The 18,903-nt window shown below is 35.7% G+C and overlaps 1 protein-coding gene across 1 annotated transcript in view; it reads right to left on the bottom strand.

The window, feature by feature from the left end:
- gpc5a (glypican 5a) overlaps positions 1–17,496 on the bottom strand; it is a 191,749-nt gene extending 174,253 nt beyond the window's left edge. Inside the window, exons 1-2 of the mRNA XM_066706694.1 lie at positions 17,061–17,496; positions 11,218–11,379 (exon numbers count right to left, since the gene is read on the bottom strand). Of these exons, the coding sequence (XP_066562791.1) occupies positions 11,218–11,379; positions 17,061–17,211 (313 nt within the window). The 5' untranslated portion in view covers positions 17,212–17,496. The remainder of the gene's footprint in view (positions 1–11,217; positions 11,380–17,060) is intronic.
- Between the last annotated feature and the right edge of the window lie 1,407 nt (positions 17,497–18,903).

Raw genomic sequence — 18,903 nt, 5'->3', positions numbered from 1 at the left:
TTGTCTGATACAATATGTATATTACGCTACATAAACCAGTCAATAGTGTCTTGATAATAGACCTCACAACCTGCTGTTAACAAACCTCCACTTCTCCAGCCTGGTTTAGTTTTTAAACTTGCCCTGCTTATATGCCTCTGTACATTGTTTAATGGTTTACTATTGCAGAAAGAAACATTGAAGGTGAGGGGAACAAGGAATACAAGCAGGGAGATTCTCAATTAGCCTGATTTTGTCTAATTCGTTAGTGGCCAGTCCAAGCCTTAAGGATCCACAATCAATCAGGTATTATCTAGGTTATAAATAGGCATATGAAATAACCAATGAACAACCCCAATGTTTGCTAGTTTTCATATTGTTCATTGAATTAAATTAATACATTCCTTAATCTATTGCTTTTTTATTTAATGTGTTTTTACAATTGTATTGTTAAAGATACCAAGAAAACCAGCTGACCTAAACATTGGACTGGAATTGATCATTCATCACCAAACTTATCAATACCAGCAGGAGAAATAATTAAGGTATCGTAGTAGACTGAGCACAATTGAAGTCATTAGTATATTAACTTTAACATTTCCTATTAAAATATTACAAATCATGAGCACACTAAATACATTTATTTTGCAGACACTAGCTTGGACAAATACACATTAACAGGGGATAAAAATAAATAAATCATACTGAAGAACCAGCAGAGATCACACAGTAATTTCCTAACCAAAGGAGGCAGGAGGCCAATACACACGACAGATATAGACGTACGGACCAAAAGCACACACCACAAAAGAAACTGCTAAACCATACAAACAGTCATACAGTTATCCTGTTATTAAGTCAACAGATGCTTCAGTGCATTCACACATTTGCTCCACGAAAAATTAACACTAAATACCATCTATAAATAAGACAATAAGGTCTACAGAGGAAAAGAAAATCCAGTACATTCTTTTTTTTTAATTATTGAAAAGTTTGCTTACTACAGTTTAAAATCAGTCACTCACCCAGTTCATTTCAGTTTCTCTATTTCTGTTTTATAGCACTAAAACAAAAACCACTAGCTGAAGGGAGTTTTAAAAAATGCAGAAAGGAATGTTTTTTTGTGAGCGTCTTTTCTTATATTTTCCCAAGGCCCATAAAATTCTATGGCAGCTGAAGCAGTAATACTTTTCAGTTTCAGGTTTTCCCCCCTCAGATTTAAGGTGTAAATTAGATGGTAAATCATGCCAAGTCATAAGTTTGGAAGCACAGTAAATGATTGGAATGCTGGCTCTTTATGATCTAATTAAGGAACACTTCGCCCAGATTAAAACATAAGACATTGTAGCCTTTGATAAAGATAAGTCTGCATCTCATCATTTGAGTGACAATATGTTACTATTCACTCCACAGTTCACGCTGTAGTCAAGCATCTTTTTATGGAGTCTTTCCAAATTTTTGATAGATCTCTAAATGGCGATAAAGAAAATCTCTGTATCCAATAAAATGTGTCTCTCTAAATGAAATACAGAAAACTAATCCAAATAAAATTCCTCTAACAAATGCGGCCAGTATGCAATCACAAATCTAAGCTGTAAACAAGATTCGAGCATTAGAAATAAGATAAAATGTAATGGTCTTGTAAGCACATAATTTTGATCAGGACTATTAGATTAGCAAACTAAATTTCTCCCTCCTCGTGTCAGACAAGCTAATCAGGAGTCTCTCTGCTATACCCTGTGGTATGAAAGCTCAGCAAAACACTTTCCCCTGAAGGTAAAAAAAAAGAAAGAAAAAGAAAAGGCAGAAGTACATTGCAGAGAAAAAAAAAAAAAGTCTAGTTACATGTATAAAATGCATTTTTATAAGTACTTAGATTTGTTTGCACACCTTCCTGTCTTCTGTATGAAGCATTTATGTATTTCTTCAGTTGGAAAAGAGTTCAGAATCTCCTTATAATTTAATTCAAGTAATTCAGCTTGAATAAATTATACATGACAGTATTAAAGGATAATAAGGAATTCTTTCAAGTCCAATTTATATCTGACTAATAGAGTTGTACAGTTACCCAAACTGCTGTTGGGCACATAAAGTAACTGAACTGGGGTGATATTAGTAAATACCAAGTTAAGGTGTGTTTCATATATATATATATATATATATATATATATATATATATATATTTCTAATGTGCCCCACGACCCTCACCAGGTTAAGCAGTTTCGAAAATGGATGGATGGGTGGATTTCTAATGTATTTACACATACATTTTTCGGTAATTTATACAGACTATGCAACAAATGCTACAGATTATGCTCATTACATTTTACTGCAAACATATCCCATCCCTGTGACAATTATTTTCACACACATTCATTAATGTGTCCTACAGGAATTACTAAGTTTTTGTTTTTTTATTGCAGAACAATTATTACCTCCAGCAAACAAACCAAACACTACATAAGAAAGTCTTCCATCCCTTTGAGTTTTCTTTGTTTGATGATGTGAGCTCATGATTTGTTCATTCTATTTTAAGTTGTATTCTGTGGCAGGAAACATGAGAAGTTCCCTGGGCTCAAGTTTTATAATAACTTGATCTCAGCTTCCATATTTCCATATAAATACATACAAGTGTAATACAATGAAATTAGTGTTATTTTATAATCAGTGCAATTATTTTCCTTTTTTTAAACCACTATTTCCTGATCAGTTATTCCTAAGCCTCTTAAAGATATAGTATGAATACCGCCCCCCCCTAACCACCCTGGAGTCTTATTGCTGAAGAATGTGGGTATGTTATGTAATATTGTCTCCTGGGGGTGTCAGCTGTCAAAGAAGCATTGCTGCTCTCCAGCTAGGAGGATTAGTCTCACAAAAGCAGATGAAACTGTCCTTGTCAGCAAATAATTGGTAGGTACTAAAACATAAGAAATTACAAAACCCTGTTCATCATCCTCCAACGTGGTTAAATAGTAATGACAATGCCTCAGCTGGGAAAAAAGAAAGCAAGGCCTCAAATCCATGGAAACTATTCATGGGGCAAATTCCTGAAGAAAGCTCAAATAGAGAGTGCTTGAAATCTGTTGTGATATACCAAGAGGAGGGGGGGGGGGTGCAATACTGTCAAGTAAATGTCTAAATCCACCCTTGGAGACCCCACACTAAAAGCTTTAAGTGAAGGCAAGTTGTTTTTAAATACAACCGACTGATTTACTGATACTGAAATTAAGCATTAAGTCTGAACCATCTACAGATCACTGAAGGAAAAAATATTCACTATATAAGACATTGAAATAAAGTGAAAATGTACAACAAATTGACCTTGTGTTGAAAGGGAGATATTTGGAATTCCAATACAATACAATTAAATATACTCAGTTATTTAATTTTCCATTTTTATTACAAATGCATTTGCAGTATTACCTTAAAATTATATTAACAATGAGTACTTAGAATTAATTTACAAAAAAGCCACAGCCACCTGAGAGCATTTAAAAGTTTTTTGGCTGAACTTTTAATTTTGAGAAAAGGTTAGTGATAGGATAGATATGTATTGCTTCATAGACAATTTTAAAAACTTTAATATGTATTTATTTACTAACGTATCTAGAACTAATAAATCGGTCCATCCATCCATCCATTTCCTATAACCACTTTATTCAGTTCAGGACCACAGCGAGAACTAATACATAAAACTAAAATTATCCACAGTGCTGCCCTATATTAAGTCATATATTAAGTATCTTGTTAAAAGGAGTGTGACGACTTGCAAAATACCAAACAGATAAATGGCTTGTTACCAGCTAAAGTACAGCGCAGTTATGCCAAAATGTACATATTAATATGCATATCCACAGTGTAATCAGACAGATCAAGATTATATAAATATTTATGTAATTTATGTAAATATGAATGTACAATGTACATCTACCTCTACCAATTTCAAAATTTTGTCAAAGATTACTTGACCTGACTGCAACTATGCACAGACAGTGTTTTGTTTTTTACTTTTTCATGCTGGAATGAACTGATAGAAATCAGAAGTGTGGCATGATGTTTTACCGCTGAAGCAAGAAGGCATACAGACAAAATATTGTTAAAATCCCTACAGCACAATATTTTCAAAACAAGCAAACCCAGCAACAGTCTAGGTTTACACTGTCAGAGGACATTTCAGTCTCCTGCCAAAAATGCCATGCAGCTGAAGTCTTTTTACCTGAAAACATTATCAAAGGAAATTCTTTCATATCTGAATAAAATGAAAAAGACCATTGCACATCTTTTACAAATTGATAGCATCTATGTGTGTTGAAGATGTTACGTGCAAACATTCACAGTAATGTTCAAACAGTTGGGTTTTAGGTGCTTAATGCAGTTGTAAACATGACTGAGTCAGATAAAGAGAATGAGTAGAGGATTGTGTATATATACAGATTTTAAAATGGCACATTGTAACTAAAATATTGTGAGCAATCTCAGAAAAATCTGCTAATTTCAAGTGAAATGTTACATTTTGTACCTGAACATTAATAATATAATTAAATTAAATGTTTTAACACAAATTATTGTTGGAATGGACAATGGGTTTAGTTGCTTGGCCCAAGCAAATATAACGGATACATTCAAGTAAACAAATGTAGGATTTTAATTTAAATATTTTCTGAAGTGATCTCTTTACTAAACCACACTGCAGACACTTTAAATTCAATGTGGCCACTAGTGTAAAGGACTAATAAGTGCTGACAAAAACTGCTCTATCGTTTTCATGTTGGAGGAAAAAAGTGCACAATCACAAATGTATCCTTCTGCTAACCGAAAAGAAGAACAAATGTTAAAACAAAGCCCATCCAGTCTTACCCGGTTCCTTAATGACAAACACTACCATGATATTTCCATTATGATACCCCCCCCCCACCCCCCATCAAACGGCAGGTTCCAATTAGGAGAGGCAAACAAAATCAGAAAATTCCATGTTTCCTCCCTTTCGAAACTATAGTAACGCCATTAAAGTGCACTTTGAAAGACATTCTTTTCCTTGTGTTTACTACTGAAAAAGAAATGTTAATTATCATGAGTCAACAGCAGCTGAAGTGTGGTGTCATATGGAATGCTTTTATGTCAATGTTTATACTTATGCATGGAGTCAATGAGGACCCACGAGTCAAACCCACTCCTTACACAGCGTTGACATGAAAGGGAACACCTATTCAACGTCCCCCAAAACAAACAAACAAAACAAAACATGTTCCTGTCCAAATCACAGTGCATTTAGCAATCATATTTAAAAAAAGAATAGTCTGTCTACCAGTATTGAACTAAGTGACCTTTGAAGCACAATGTCTTTAAATTACTGAATTTAACAAGATGGATGCAATACAAACACCTTTTCCTTATTCATGTTTTTGTTTTCATCAACTGTGTTTGTGGGTTCTTCAGTGCCATGACTTTAGAGCATATGAAATGAAATCTAAAATGTTCTCATGAGTTTTGGTGCACTTGGCTTAGCTTACAATTAAATTAATATTATTTTAGCAGTAGCGACACAATGGAATATATATAGAAATCCACAGGGTTTGGGGTTTCACAAGCTGCAGGCTCTGGAGATAGCCAACAGATGCTGGATATTTTAAGATTTATTGAATCTGCATGACTATGTGTAAATGTAAGATAAAATATAATTTAGTTTGAAAAGAAACTGAAATGTGTGACTAGGTTTATTCATTTCCCTGTGGTTGAACGGTGGTGATGAGCCATGACAAACGTTGATGTATTTCCTCACTGGGAAACTGATTAAAAAAAACTAAAAACATCTGACAATGCTTTTAAATACTTTCATCTCTTCAAGTGGAGTCGGCAATACAAATACACTTCCATTCAGCTGATTAAGGCCTTACCCTTTGCATGAAGCTTTTTAGTGTTCAAACAGAATTCAGACAGCATTTTTGTCTTTACCTCTCTCTGGAATATAAACTTATCTCGAGAGGAGATGCTCGGTATTCACAACACCACACTAAGAGGCGCAGTCATTCAATCTACATTGTAGTACATTGTATTCTACTGGCCATTTAAATTTGTTAGGGAGTCTTCCAGTTTTGAATAAAAATTAGGTTTGAGTACAGCAATAACTTTATTAAAAGCACCTGATTTTTTAAAAATTACAAAGCTGATCTAGAAATGCAAGTACATGTATGGGGGGGAAATGACTGCAGTTATGCATCCTGAATTCAGGAAAAGAAGATGGTTGTTACAGCAGTCAGCCAAGACTGTATAAAAATACAAGTCATGTATATAACTTGCCCTTTCATCATTCCCAACTGCTCAATGATGTTGAATTAACAAGAAAACATTGCTTCTTTATCCTTCCTGTATGGGTCTGTAGGAGAATAATCTTTGCCAAGTCATGTTGTTTTTGTTTTTTTAAATTCCCAAGTCTGAGATTTTTTTTTTCTCCCTTCTTCTTAAAGGATAACCTCCCAGACACAAACATTCATCTGACAGCTAAAACATGGAATTAAGAAATACCACTGACATTTTAGAATGCCAAAATTCCTTCAGTACCATTGCTACACTACGTGTATTGTAAGGATTTCTGCAAAGACAGTTAACGCAGACTTTTTTTTCCCCCCAAAGCATATTTTTGTTAGTAAGGGTGTCCGCATATTGTGCCCTGGAGGTATGAAAAGTGGACCCACCTTTTGGCTAAATATGTACTCCAAATGTACTGAATGGAATCTGAATGGAACAGTAATGTAAGAAGTAGTGTTTCAACAAATAGACAAATACTTTGAAATTAAGGTGTTCTTTAAATAATTGTTTCATGGCTGCCACTGATATGACCCCTACAGAGCAATAATAGAAATACTGCTATCTGCAACTACAGTATTGTGTGCTAAACAAGTATTGATGGCATTTTTACAGTACACATTTTTACCAATACAAACCGTATCACAGTAATCCCAGGAGAACAGAAATGAAAGCATTTCAATGGCCTGCTCTGATCTCAGGACTCAATCTCTCAAACACCACAGGGACAATGCAGAGACAAACTTCTGCTGCCCAAAACACTGGAGAGAGAATTGGATAGTATTTCTCCAACCATTTATCATCAATCTTGCTGCAGTCATTACAGCCAACGGCCAAGACAACATCCTGTTTGACACAATGATAACAGCTGCATCTAGCCCGGCACCTTTGGTAATATAGGCAAGCTCATTTAGCACTACACCAAAAGGTTGCCACATGCATCCAGTCTGCAACTGTGACAGGGACATTTCAATATCCTACATATAAATCGGATTCCTGTGCAAATGAACATTCTAACAGACCCGTGCAGGTTGCGAAAGTAAACTTATATTTTTAACCACAAAATGCCTTTTTTATGCAGTAAAAAATCCATCCTCACTCGTCTGTGAACACAATCAACTGCGCCGGCTTGTCAAAAAGAAGGAAGAGCTCCCATAGCATTCTCCTTCTACTCTGCTGCTTAGTAACAAATCCAAGTGACATCAGCTGCTCTGAGTTCCACACAACAATGTTATCCATTCAGGGGCAGTCAAAACACGATTTTCGGTTTAAAACCTTCACGAGCACCACGTCTCACATTGATGAATGCTGAGCAAAGAAACTGTTGTTTTGAATATATGTGTGTTCTGTATTTTTATTTAGGCTATGTGGTTAATTGACCTTGTTTTCTGCCTTGGTTGTGGTAGGAGAATTAGTGCTCACTTCTGAGTAAGTACCAAAACGACCTGTATAAGAATAAAAAGCTGTTTTAGTTTTAGTTTGATAAGAATGAAAAGCTGGGCAAAATAAATGAAATCTCTCACCTTTATGTGATATCATTTTGTTACTATAAAACCATCTGTGGAACTACGATGCATACGATGGAATTTCCCAAGATGTATAGTTGTTGTTCATATTTACAAATACAGTACCTTTGCAAAAATATTCAGAAAGTGTTCACATTTTGTTACTTTAAAGCTTGCAGTCATCTGCAGTCATTTATACTTCATTTTGATGTAGACATTTATTTTATACACACAACCTACTCACATTCAAAGCAAAAACTAAATAAATAGATAATTCATATTAAATAAAAATGAATTGCATAAGTATTCAAACCCTTTGGTGTGGCCAGCCTAAATTAATGCAGGCACACAAAATGACCTTAACAAGCTACACAATTAGTTGTGTGCAATAACAGTGGTTCTCATGATTTCAGAATAAAACCGTCTCGAAGAGGCTCCTTGGTCAGTTAGTGATCGTCAAGTATACTAAGTAATATTAACTTTAAAAAAATAATAATTTCACAAAATGCGACACCATAACAAAGCTTCTAAATACTTTTGCAAGGCACTGTATGTAGCCTACTGTGCAAAACTACTAATGTTATTTTATCACAGGTTTGTTCATAACCCATGACAACCAACCGAAGATATATCTGTATCCAGCTGGGCTTCAAGTCTGACACAAAAGCAATGTTTCTGTTAGCAGGTGGCATATAAGACAGACAGACTGAAAGTCACCGAGACATGTCAGGTATAAAAAGTAAAGAAAGAAACTGGGACATAAATAAGGCTGATGACATGCATTCCAATGAATAAGGAAATGCCCCTCCATTGCAGCGCAGCAATCACTGTGGTGGGAAACGCAGAACCCATTGGTCCATATCCCTGGGGGGATTTGAACACTTTATTCCAAACGCACTACCTCAACACCAAAAGCACAGACGCCTTTTCATTTTCTCTTAAATCAAAGAAAATTAATGAAAATTAATAACCAAATCCTACAGTCCATGACCAATAATTATAGTTTATACATTTATTTTTTTACCCAAGTGTTCCAAAAAGAGGGTAAATCATGACAGATCAAGTATCTCGACTCGTTTACATGAAACGCTGGACTTCTCATTTACTTAATTAAATTACCCACCATGTCTCAAGAATTGTATACCTTATTCTCTGCTTAAATGCTACACCCAAAATAAATTGGTACATGAGAGATTCTCAACTTATACTTCAAAGACTATGGCCTGTCATTAAATTCCTGGTGGTCCCTGAATCAGACCTTGTCACCTCAGATATATATTTTTTTACCACTTGAACTCTCATTGCAGATGTGTAAGGACTTCTAACAGCACCTTGTTGGTACTTACCTTTATTAAAACAATTGTAGATTTTCTCTCATGCTTGATTCAAGGGGTTAGAAAAACAATGTCTATTCAGAACAACTCAAAGGTGTTTATTATTAAGGTGAATCTGTTTTGACAGTAGACCAGATTAAATCAAAACTTTGACCCATGCGCTAATAGAAAACTACAAAGTTTTTATTTAATCTGTCCCATGGTCTTTATAACACACCTGTGTTTACCAGCAAAATACTTAAAATAAATATTTATATGGCCGAATATATCCAAATAATAATTTCAGAATAAATACATTTTATTGGCATAACAGAACTCAGCTGTTCACAATTTATTTAGCATGGTGTTGTGCCACCTTCCTAAAAACTGTTTTAATCATTTAAATGACTGCTGCAATCTTTTTTATGAATGGCCGAAGGAATAATCTGAAGTTTCTAGAACAACAACTGAAGCTGCCATTTCTAAAATTCCATTTAGATAAAACAATTTAACCATCAGAATAACTAGTTGTGTTGCTAATGTGTTAATAGTTAATAATGTGTTGTTTGCTTTTAATGAGAGAGTTGTGTTTTTATTGCTGTATTTATGACTATCATTTCTAGTTATCCTCAACTTTGGCAGGAGTTGTTTAGAGAGCAAGAAAGAAAATAATACAATTTAGGTTAACGCTAAAGCAATGATTTCAGTTAATACACTGCAATGATACTATAACAGTAGTAATCCTAATACTCTAAAGTAAAAGGAAAGACGATAAAAAGAGAACACACAAGCCTTTTTACACCTGTGTTGCACATCCAATTAGCAAGAGAAGTTGGAAACACTCTCTTATCCAGTATGCATGAGATCATTTCTGCTCCCAGCATGAGATTTTGGCTTGAAAATGGTTCCATTTTGGCTGAGTTACCAAACCATTGAACAAACTGGACATCAGCGCTTCATCCTACCAAAGAACTCCATAAGTAAGTTGATTCAAGTTGGCTGATTGCCAGTCTACTTCCTAGATTAACTAGGAACGCGATTTTGTTTTCCTTGGTGTAATGTGTTTCAAGGTTTATGTTAAGGATTTAAAAGCAAAGTCCAGTCCCTTGTTTCAAATAAACTAAATATGTTGCCTTCAATTATGTGCTTTTATACAGCCTGTCAGACTTTCATCTGATGAGCAATAAACATCACAACCCCTTGTCCTTCATTTTGCAGGGAGCTTATGTAAGGGATCTTTGAGAGAACAATGGTGACATCGTAAATTTCTTTACTTTTCAAAAGCTCCCTTCCACATATTTTTTTTTACTATACTCGGTCAAGTTAAAGCCCCAACTTTAAAGAACTTGACACAGAAATGACCCCTGCATACTAGGGGAACAAGAAGCCGGTCTATTTGTCAATGCAAGGATTTGGGCGTGTGAAATCTAGGCTGATAAATACAGAATTCCCTCTGTAATTACTCATGAAGTGGTAATCTGGAGAGAAGTGAACTTACTGACTGTCTCTCTTCTGTGCATGGGGTTCAGGGGTCAAAGGGCAAGCAGGAGAAACGTTTCTGTAAAGAATACCTTGCCCTCCGGGTTATCAGTAAATCACTAGAATGTCTCCAACATCTCCAGTTTAAGGAAATGTGTGTTTGTTTTGTTTGGGCTCTAATTGCTAATTATTTGATCTTCCAGATGACTGGAAACTATTTTCTCAATGAAGAGCCTATTACAAGCTTTGCACATTTACAATTAATCATGTGACTCCAAAGTTTCTTCTATGTTGGTTTGCAATCTCTTTCCATTTCTTTCAAACCTGCTTCGAATCAAAGTCTTAAACCTTTTTTTTTTTTTTTTCCTACCACTGGTCCATAAAGCTGATTTATAGTATACTGTACTTCTTTATTTAATACATTTTAATTTATAAAACTAAAAATGTATGAAAACAAATCAAACTCATGTATGCAATTATGCCAAGACAATCAGAATGAAGGATTATATCATAATTGTAAGAATTGCCCTTTTACATCTCAAAAACAAGATAAATGTATAGGAATATTGTATTTTGATCAATGATCCTGTAAATGAAGCACAATGTCTCAATATAGAAGTACATTAAACAAAGCCTACCTTGAAATGCAGCTACATTCCGTGAAATTAAAAACTTTAAACTTGAGCTGGAAGTCTGCAGCAAATGCTGAATGTCCTGTCGGGCTGCTACTTGGTATCTCTCCTCCATCTTTTTGGTACAGCATGTTAGGTTTTTGGAAATGCATACCTGAAGATCTGAACCTAAAACAGAGAAGCATAAAAAGTGTAAGGTACACCAACCATGTGTATTTGGATATGCATTACAAAGGGTGAATTGAAATGATAATTATACAAATTGTACAAAACCTTACCATTTTAAGTTAAAGTGAATAGTAATAGATTTCTAAATATATCTGGGATATATTTTCCACTCTCACTCTTACCCTTACCAAATGCTCTGATGATGATAAAGATGTTTATTGTTTAATGGACAAAAAAGCAGACAATAACCCTTTTCGTTCTAATTTGAATGTTCTGTGTTCATGTTAAAACAAGTGTGAATGTAATTATTTAACCTACTTGCGTGTTCATCAACGTTCTTATCATTTCTGCAATGACACCGAAGAGTGTGCACTCAAAACCTCACTATTGTAGAGATCGGTACACATAGGGGCCTTTGCGATATACCCACTACTGGCAAGCCAAGACAAAGATAGTCATGAGATGTAGCCAAACTCACTACAAACACTCAGAGTTCCCCAGTTTAAAGACTTATTGTTTGTGAAAGGTGCAACCTATCCCAAGAGGGATCAGACTTAAAGAGTATGTAGTTCACCATTTAGATCCTTCACTTCCAGCAACAGCACCAAACTGGCTTACATTGTGTTGTGGTTCATTCCTGGTGAATTAAGCTTTTGATTATTGAATATTTGTTGTGGTTTGCTGTTCTTTCAAGTATCTGAAATTACCTGGGGAAGAGATCAGAACAACTAAGCACAGTTAATTAAATAAACAATAGTAAATCATACCACATGTAGCATTGACCTTAAGGGAGCAGAAGGGAATTACAATAAAACAAAAATTAAGACATGTGCAGCATACAGAATTAATCTTACTTGTTAGCTCTGACAGACTATATTAACATCATCTTGAAAACACGTATGCATAGATGAAGATTCATTTCCAAGCCTTTGACTGTGCTCGTTTCTTACATGTCAGCAGCATTTTCCATTCTTTTTTCTTTTTCAAAATCCCCATGAAATCTCATGCAGGTGACGAGATGAGCGTAAGTAGTTTTGCCATATCAAAACCTTTCAAAGCAGAAATCTTATACACTTCCCCCCTCCCATGTGCTAAATGCCAACATCATTACTTGCCTATATTCCCAGTCCATCCATAAAAATAAAAAAACCTTGCTTGACTCTAGAATTAAACTAAACGCACAAAAACAGGAATTCATAAAAATATAGCAGAAAGTGGATGTTCAAAAGTGATAATCATCGAATATATTAACTCATCATCATGTGTACTGGTTCCACACATTTTCAACCCAGAATTAGCAATTATATCAGTTACAATCAAACATTTATTTTATTGCAAACTACTCACATCTAGAAATGGTACTGCCAGTGGAATCTGAAGATTCAATTTTTTTTTTTTAATTGGCCAACGAGCATTTTCCAGGAGACAGTGCTTTTAGAGAAACAACGCAGCTAGCCACAGCTGTGTGAAACTCCGGCGCTGTGTGGTTCACATGGCATTTTCTTGCAGGAAGAGTGGTCAAGCAGAGCCCATATGTCATGTATATTTAGAGAGTGGTCTAGTCTCAGCCCGGCAGCAATACACACATAATTACATGGAAGGTTTTAATTAAGTCACAGATGTTTGCAGATGTGTTTTATTCCCCCCCAATTTAAGATACCTTAACAAAATCAAACAAACGTGTAAATGGATAACAAAACACCCAGTTAAACAATAAACCTGGCAGATATTAACATACTGTACTAAACAGTGTTTAAATATACAGGGCATTGTTACAGTACCATTCAAGTATGTAAATAATCAAGAGTTTCTTCACATAGTGAGCACTGGAAAGTATTTTACTGTCCCACAGGTTCTTTACTATCAAATAGGTAACTAATTTAAACAGGTAATAAGTGTTGGAAAGAAAATATCAAGGTGATCTTCGGATGATCAAAACTGAAACTGAAAACAACAATGTTTTTTCCATTAACTTTCTTCTCTCTTCTCAAAGCACAAGAGCAGCCATTTTCTCAGTAGTTTATTAATCAAGCAGGGAAAAAATGCTCTGTAGCACTTAGAATGTAAGCCTTAGAATTATGGAAAAACTGCTTTATACATTATTAAAAATAAATAGGCTAACAATAGTTCATTAATCTTCTGCCCTCCACCACATGGCCTCCCCTGCATTTTTGTTTTTGGTACCATGGACTAGTTGCAACTCACCTTCTAAGCACAATAGGTTTCACATAGAAATTCCTTGCTTTCTCAAACCACGCATTAAAGCAGAACAGAATTAACTTGGCTGTGTTACTGGACCTACTGCCAGAAAAGACAATGGAAAGAAAAGAAAAAACGGAAAAAAAATATATATTGAGCTGGTTTCATAGACCTTGATTAGCGCTAGTCTTGGACTGCCTGACCTAAAATAACATTGGGTAGTGCAAACCTCGTGTTAATCAGTATTGTTTTATACACATGGAGCTTTTTATTAACTCCAGAGAGATAAAGAGATTTCTTTCAATTGCATGCAATGTATTTTTTTTATTTCATGCCAACTATTCTTATGCTCTACTACTGAATTGAAACAAATAAATGAAGATAGTATAGTAGCTTATACTATTTTTTTTAAGAAACTAGTAATGCAGTTGAAGTTTTCTCTAGAATATACCCTTCACAAGATATAAAATTGTATATATATATATATATATATATATATATATATATATATATATATATATACACAATTGAGGTTTTGGGGTGGAAGTTTATGATCAATTCCCTCAAGAGATCTACAAAATATGTACATAAAACAGTGTAAACTGCAATGTAGCATTCCTTTGTCTTTATTTGCAAGCATTAATTTACAGAGGAGTTAATACAAGTTCTCATAATTGTTTTTATGGCAGTTGCTATGATATAAACAACAGGCAAAGTAACACACTATACTAGTTTCACATCTGTGTTTTGTTCCTTTGTTTTGTCTCTAGGAATTACAGGTTCCTTGGTTAATTATAATGATTCATATTGAATAAAAATGTAACCTAAAATCATATTTCCTTTTGGGATTTTGCAGAACCTTGTAGTTCAGCTTCATGATGAAATATACTTCTTCCAAACACCATTATTTACACATATTTGGCAACACACATAGCTGCAACTGTAGATTAAGTAAATTAATTGATGTGATGTATTCCAAAAAGCATTAAAAAACAGGAGGTAAAACAAAGTCCAGTAGGAGGAGACACTACACTACCCTGTCGTTATGATACATTGGTAAGGAACTCAAGAGCATTGATCTTCACGGTGTATTAGTATCGTTGACAGGAACCTCAACAGCGCATTCATCATTGGTATGGTCTGCGTTTTAATCTGAAGCAAATGCATGAAATATGAACAAATTAGGAAATGAAGATCCCAGGATACTCCCAGGCCCCAGTGGAGTCAATATTATGTCAAGGTTCGGATTCAGGAAAAGTAGATTTCAGGGTGTTTTCCATAACATTAGGGACTAGATATATTAAGTGTCAATTGTTAATCAACTCGTTTAAGCATTACACTCATACTAGTACAGTGGAGAAGTCAACATGCATGAAAGCCCTGAGAGTGACCGTCAGACCATGAGATTTTTCTCACACGGTGGACCACAGAACCACAGAAGCTGGAGAGAGGACTGACGCTGACTGACTGACTGAAGTCACAACACTGTACAAATCAACCTAAACATGTTTTACAAGTATGCCTTAACGATGCATCCTAGTCATATAACTTTCTTATGGTTCCTCGGGATAGTTAAGTACAATTCTCTTTGCTACCAGTACAGTCTTGTAGGACAACTGATACATATCACAAATCACAAATACTCCTTTAAGCTGCAGCAGTGAGCTTTGTCTGTAGTCATGGAAACTCATAAACCATAGCACCTCATTGAGTGGACATTTATAGTAGCCTTTTTGGATGCTTTAAATCGTCCAGACAATATAGAGAACACAGTTAAATGACTTGCAGTGGCCACAATCCAAATAAAGTCAACGCATTCAAGTGTTCAGCAACAGCTGTACAAACATCACTGGCTATTATCATATAACTGCTGGTAATGAATGTTCAGGTCAAGTGTATTGTCTTTTACATCATGAATGGGTGAATTAAACTATTGGTATTGAAGTAAGATTGTTTGTTTGTTTTTTTTTCCTCTTTTGAATCCTACCGGGGTTGTCTTCTAAACACAGTGAGGGGAAACACCTGGATGAAAATATTGACGTCCATGGAAAATTCAAATTAGTATTAATATATAGGCCTATCGTGCTTGCTTTTATGTGACGTCCACTCACATTCTTGGTTCTGTACGGGAGGGACAATGTTGAGTGCAGTAACAGACTGAAACTACGGCAACAGTACTCATGGGGAAAACTCAGCTGTAAGAGCTAAGGCAGCCGAAAAACACATTTTTCACCACTCTGCAGTGTATGGCACTGTGATGGCACGGATCTCCATGCTCTAAGCTGGCATTTGTGGTATGGGTAAAGAGCAAAACACCCAAAAGCATTGTGTGACGTTTAAGGTGATTTCCAAAGAACAGGCAGACAACAGATCTAAATGTTGTAAGCTCTGGGAAAAGATGATTTCTGTAGGCAGCTCCTTCCCAACTGTGCTACCAAATTGAACAACAAATAATGAAAAAGGGACTTTGCAGGTAATAGAATTGTGACTTGTAATGTACACAGTTTTACTGTCCTGACCCACTTTTCTGATAAGGAACGTAACATATGGTTAAAGCACACACACATCTTCACATTATTATTATCATCATTAACAATAAATTGATTGATTGTGTGATTTCCACATATGTTGCCACCCTGCCCTATCACCAGTCCAGTGTGTGTTAACCTTGCACTAAACTCACCTGCACGGATCACACATAAGCAAGCAGATAAACCACAAATACAAACGTTGAAGTAGAAGTGCTTCTACAAAATACTTCATCTAACCAGCTGAAACAAACAACTAATCCCAAAACGGTTTATTAGGGATTCCGGGATGCGCAATTATTTGCATTCAGGACAGTAGCCTAGATAAATATGGTTATTATAGGTGGATAAAACGCACTTATCTAGGTTGCAATTCGACACCATTAACTTGATTGTAGCAATTGTGTTATTGGCATCACTATACTACAACACACACCTGTGTCACAAAACTGACCAAAACCACCAGCTGGTGACATGCCTGGCGGGATAAACAGAAAGGAAATCAAATAATCTGAATCCTATTAAACTCCATAAAAAGTAGCCTACCCGAGTTGTCTTTGATTATGTTGCGTGCGCGACGTCTGTAATAGTTAAGTTAACAATGTCTTAATCTCAATTAAATGGATCCACTGAGCTATAATTTTATATTTCAGGGTTACCTTCATAGACTATGACTTCTCAGTATTAATAAACAAAACGGTAACTTTGTAGCAGCATCTTGCTACAATAAAGAGAAACGAGAAACATCTCTTCATATATTGTTTTAGGGAAAACGTCTAAATAAAAGTCTGATAAACAGATACATTCTTCACATGTCTTTTATGGTGGATGTTTCAAACCGATGCAAAACAAACACACGAACTGATGAGCGAAAACAGCGTTTGCACCGAACCGCATGAATTAAGACTTGATCTGGGGCATTAGATCCACTGCATATGGTTTGCAAATATTTACCTGGCCTGGGTGTTTCAGGCAGCGACTTCACAGGTCCGATCTGCCGGAGTTGGAAAACTTTCCGGACTTCATCACAGCTGGCCGGACCCTCCGCGCTGAGCCCGAGCACAGCTGCCCACAGCAGCCACAGAAACAGCCGCTTCTCTGCCATTTCCAACAGCCAGACACCTCCCTCCAATAGCTTTACACACAGTTAAATCACTTCTGCACAGCTGGACAGAAAAGCAGGTATCATTTCAACTTTCCCGTCTATTTCAATGTCTCTGTGTGATTATTCTGATCAATAGCCATTTTTGATTTGCAGCAAGTTGAAGCTAACATAAACCGACTCCGGTTGCCCACTGTAGTCCCCCCAGGGATACCGAGCTCATGTGTGTGCTTTCACTGAGTCCAATGTGAAGTCCTGGGTTGAGAGTCCAGAGACAGCGTGCTCCTCACTCCCCCACTGCTATTGCTGTGCAGAAGGGGCGTCATCTCAAGCCTGCTGTCCTACAGGCATGTTGAGTCCCAATGTGGTGGAGATCAGAGCCATCTTGTGGACGCATCCAGGACTGGCTACACATGTGGGATCCTGCACTCTCTCCAATGGGTGTGAGATGGTATGTTGTACACTGTCATTTCTATTTAATAACCCAAATGTCCGTTATCTGGTCACAGAGTTTGTGCAACCGCTAAAAAGACATTGGGGGTGAAGATGCTCCCTAGTTTAGTAACCTGTCCTCTCTGACCATTTTCTGCTGGTTTCACAGACCTTGATTTCTCTAAGACTAGTCAATATAACCGTGGGTAATGCAAGACTAGTGCTAAGGGTCCCTGAAATGTGGCCCTTTACAGATCTGTGAAATCACAACTCATTCAGTTCCTATGAATAGAAACTTCACAGCATTACCATCAATTGTATTCCGGTGCTTGTCAGTGGTAAAAACAAAGTATTCGGACAGTAGGAAATCAATTGTATTGAGGGTTCATAGCGCCACCTATTGGATTAGCACTAATTAATTATATAGAAATTGCAACTATGAATATTCCAATACAGATAGACCACACCTTGATAAATACAAATGTATCAAAATATTTTTATTGTCAATATGTAAAATTGGAGCAGCTGCCACTGGAGAAACTGCTACTGAATCAAAACAACTTTCCTGGAAAAAATAAAATCATGTATATTTAGTTAAGATGAGTTTGTTGAAATAGTCATTTGAAAGTTAGTTTTTGGGAAGTGTCTTTTTAAGAATTTGCTGTATCTAATGAACAGTATCAAGTAGTAAAGTAGGTAACATACTGAAAGAATGTTACCTTCACATGCTTAATAGTTTTGCTCTTTATCAATACTTGTTTTCCTACTGTGTTCATTTTACTCCACAACCATCACCCACACACACAGTGTGGAAAGTAATTTCTCACTGGCATCTCCTGCAACATATTACATTAGATTGTATGACATGAATCAGGTTATTTTACATTTTTGTCATGCCCACTGAGCAGTGACCAATGCTATTGATTGCAAACTATTTCACAGCTAATTCATTCTGAGTAGGGGACTGGTTTAACAGAACATATCTCATCCTGAAGATCAAAGGATAAGCTCTATTGTAAAGCATGTGTAGAAAGACTGAAGGAAGATTTAAAATAGTGTCCACATAAATTGTTACGGCTAAATTGTTAAAATTGATTAGCAGCTCCTTTTTAATGGACAGATCACTTACACCCTATGAATAACTTATTACATTATTAATATTACAATACATGTTCAATACTTTGGAATAACATTTTTATATTAAAAATGTAGTGATTTTATAAGTTTACTAAAGAAATATTAAATACATATAACCACGCTTTG

The sequence above is a fragment of the Amia ocellicauda genome, chromosome 6 (assembly GCF_036373705.1).
Source record: "Amia ocellicauda isolate fAmiCal2 chromosome 6, fAmiCal2.hap1, whole genome shotgun sequence".
NCBI lineage: Eukaryota > Metazoa > Chordata > Actinopteri > Amiiformes > Amiidae > Amia > Amia ocellicauda.
Note: the sequence above shows the minus strand (reverse complement) of the source record. Positions and strands in the feature narration are given on the sequence as shown.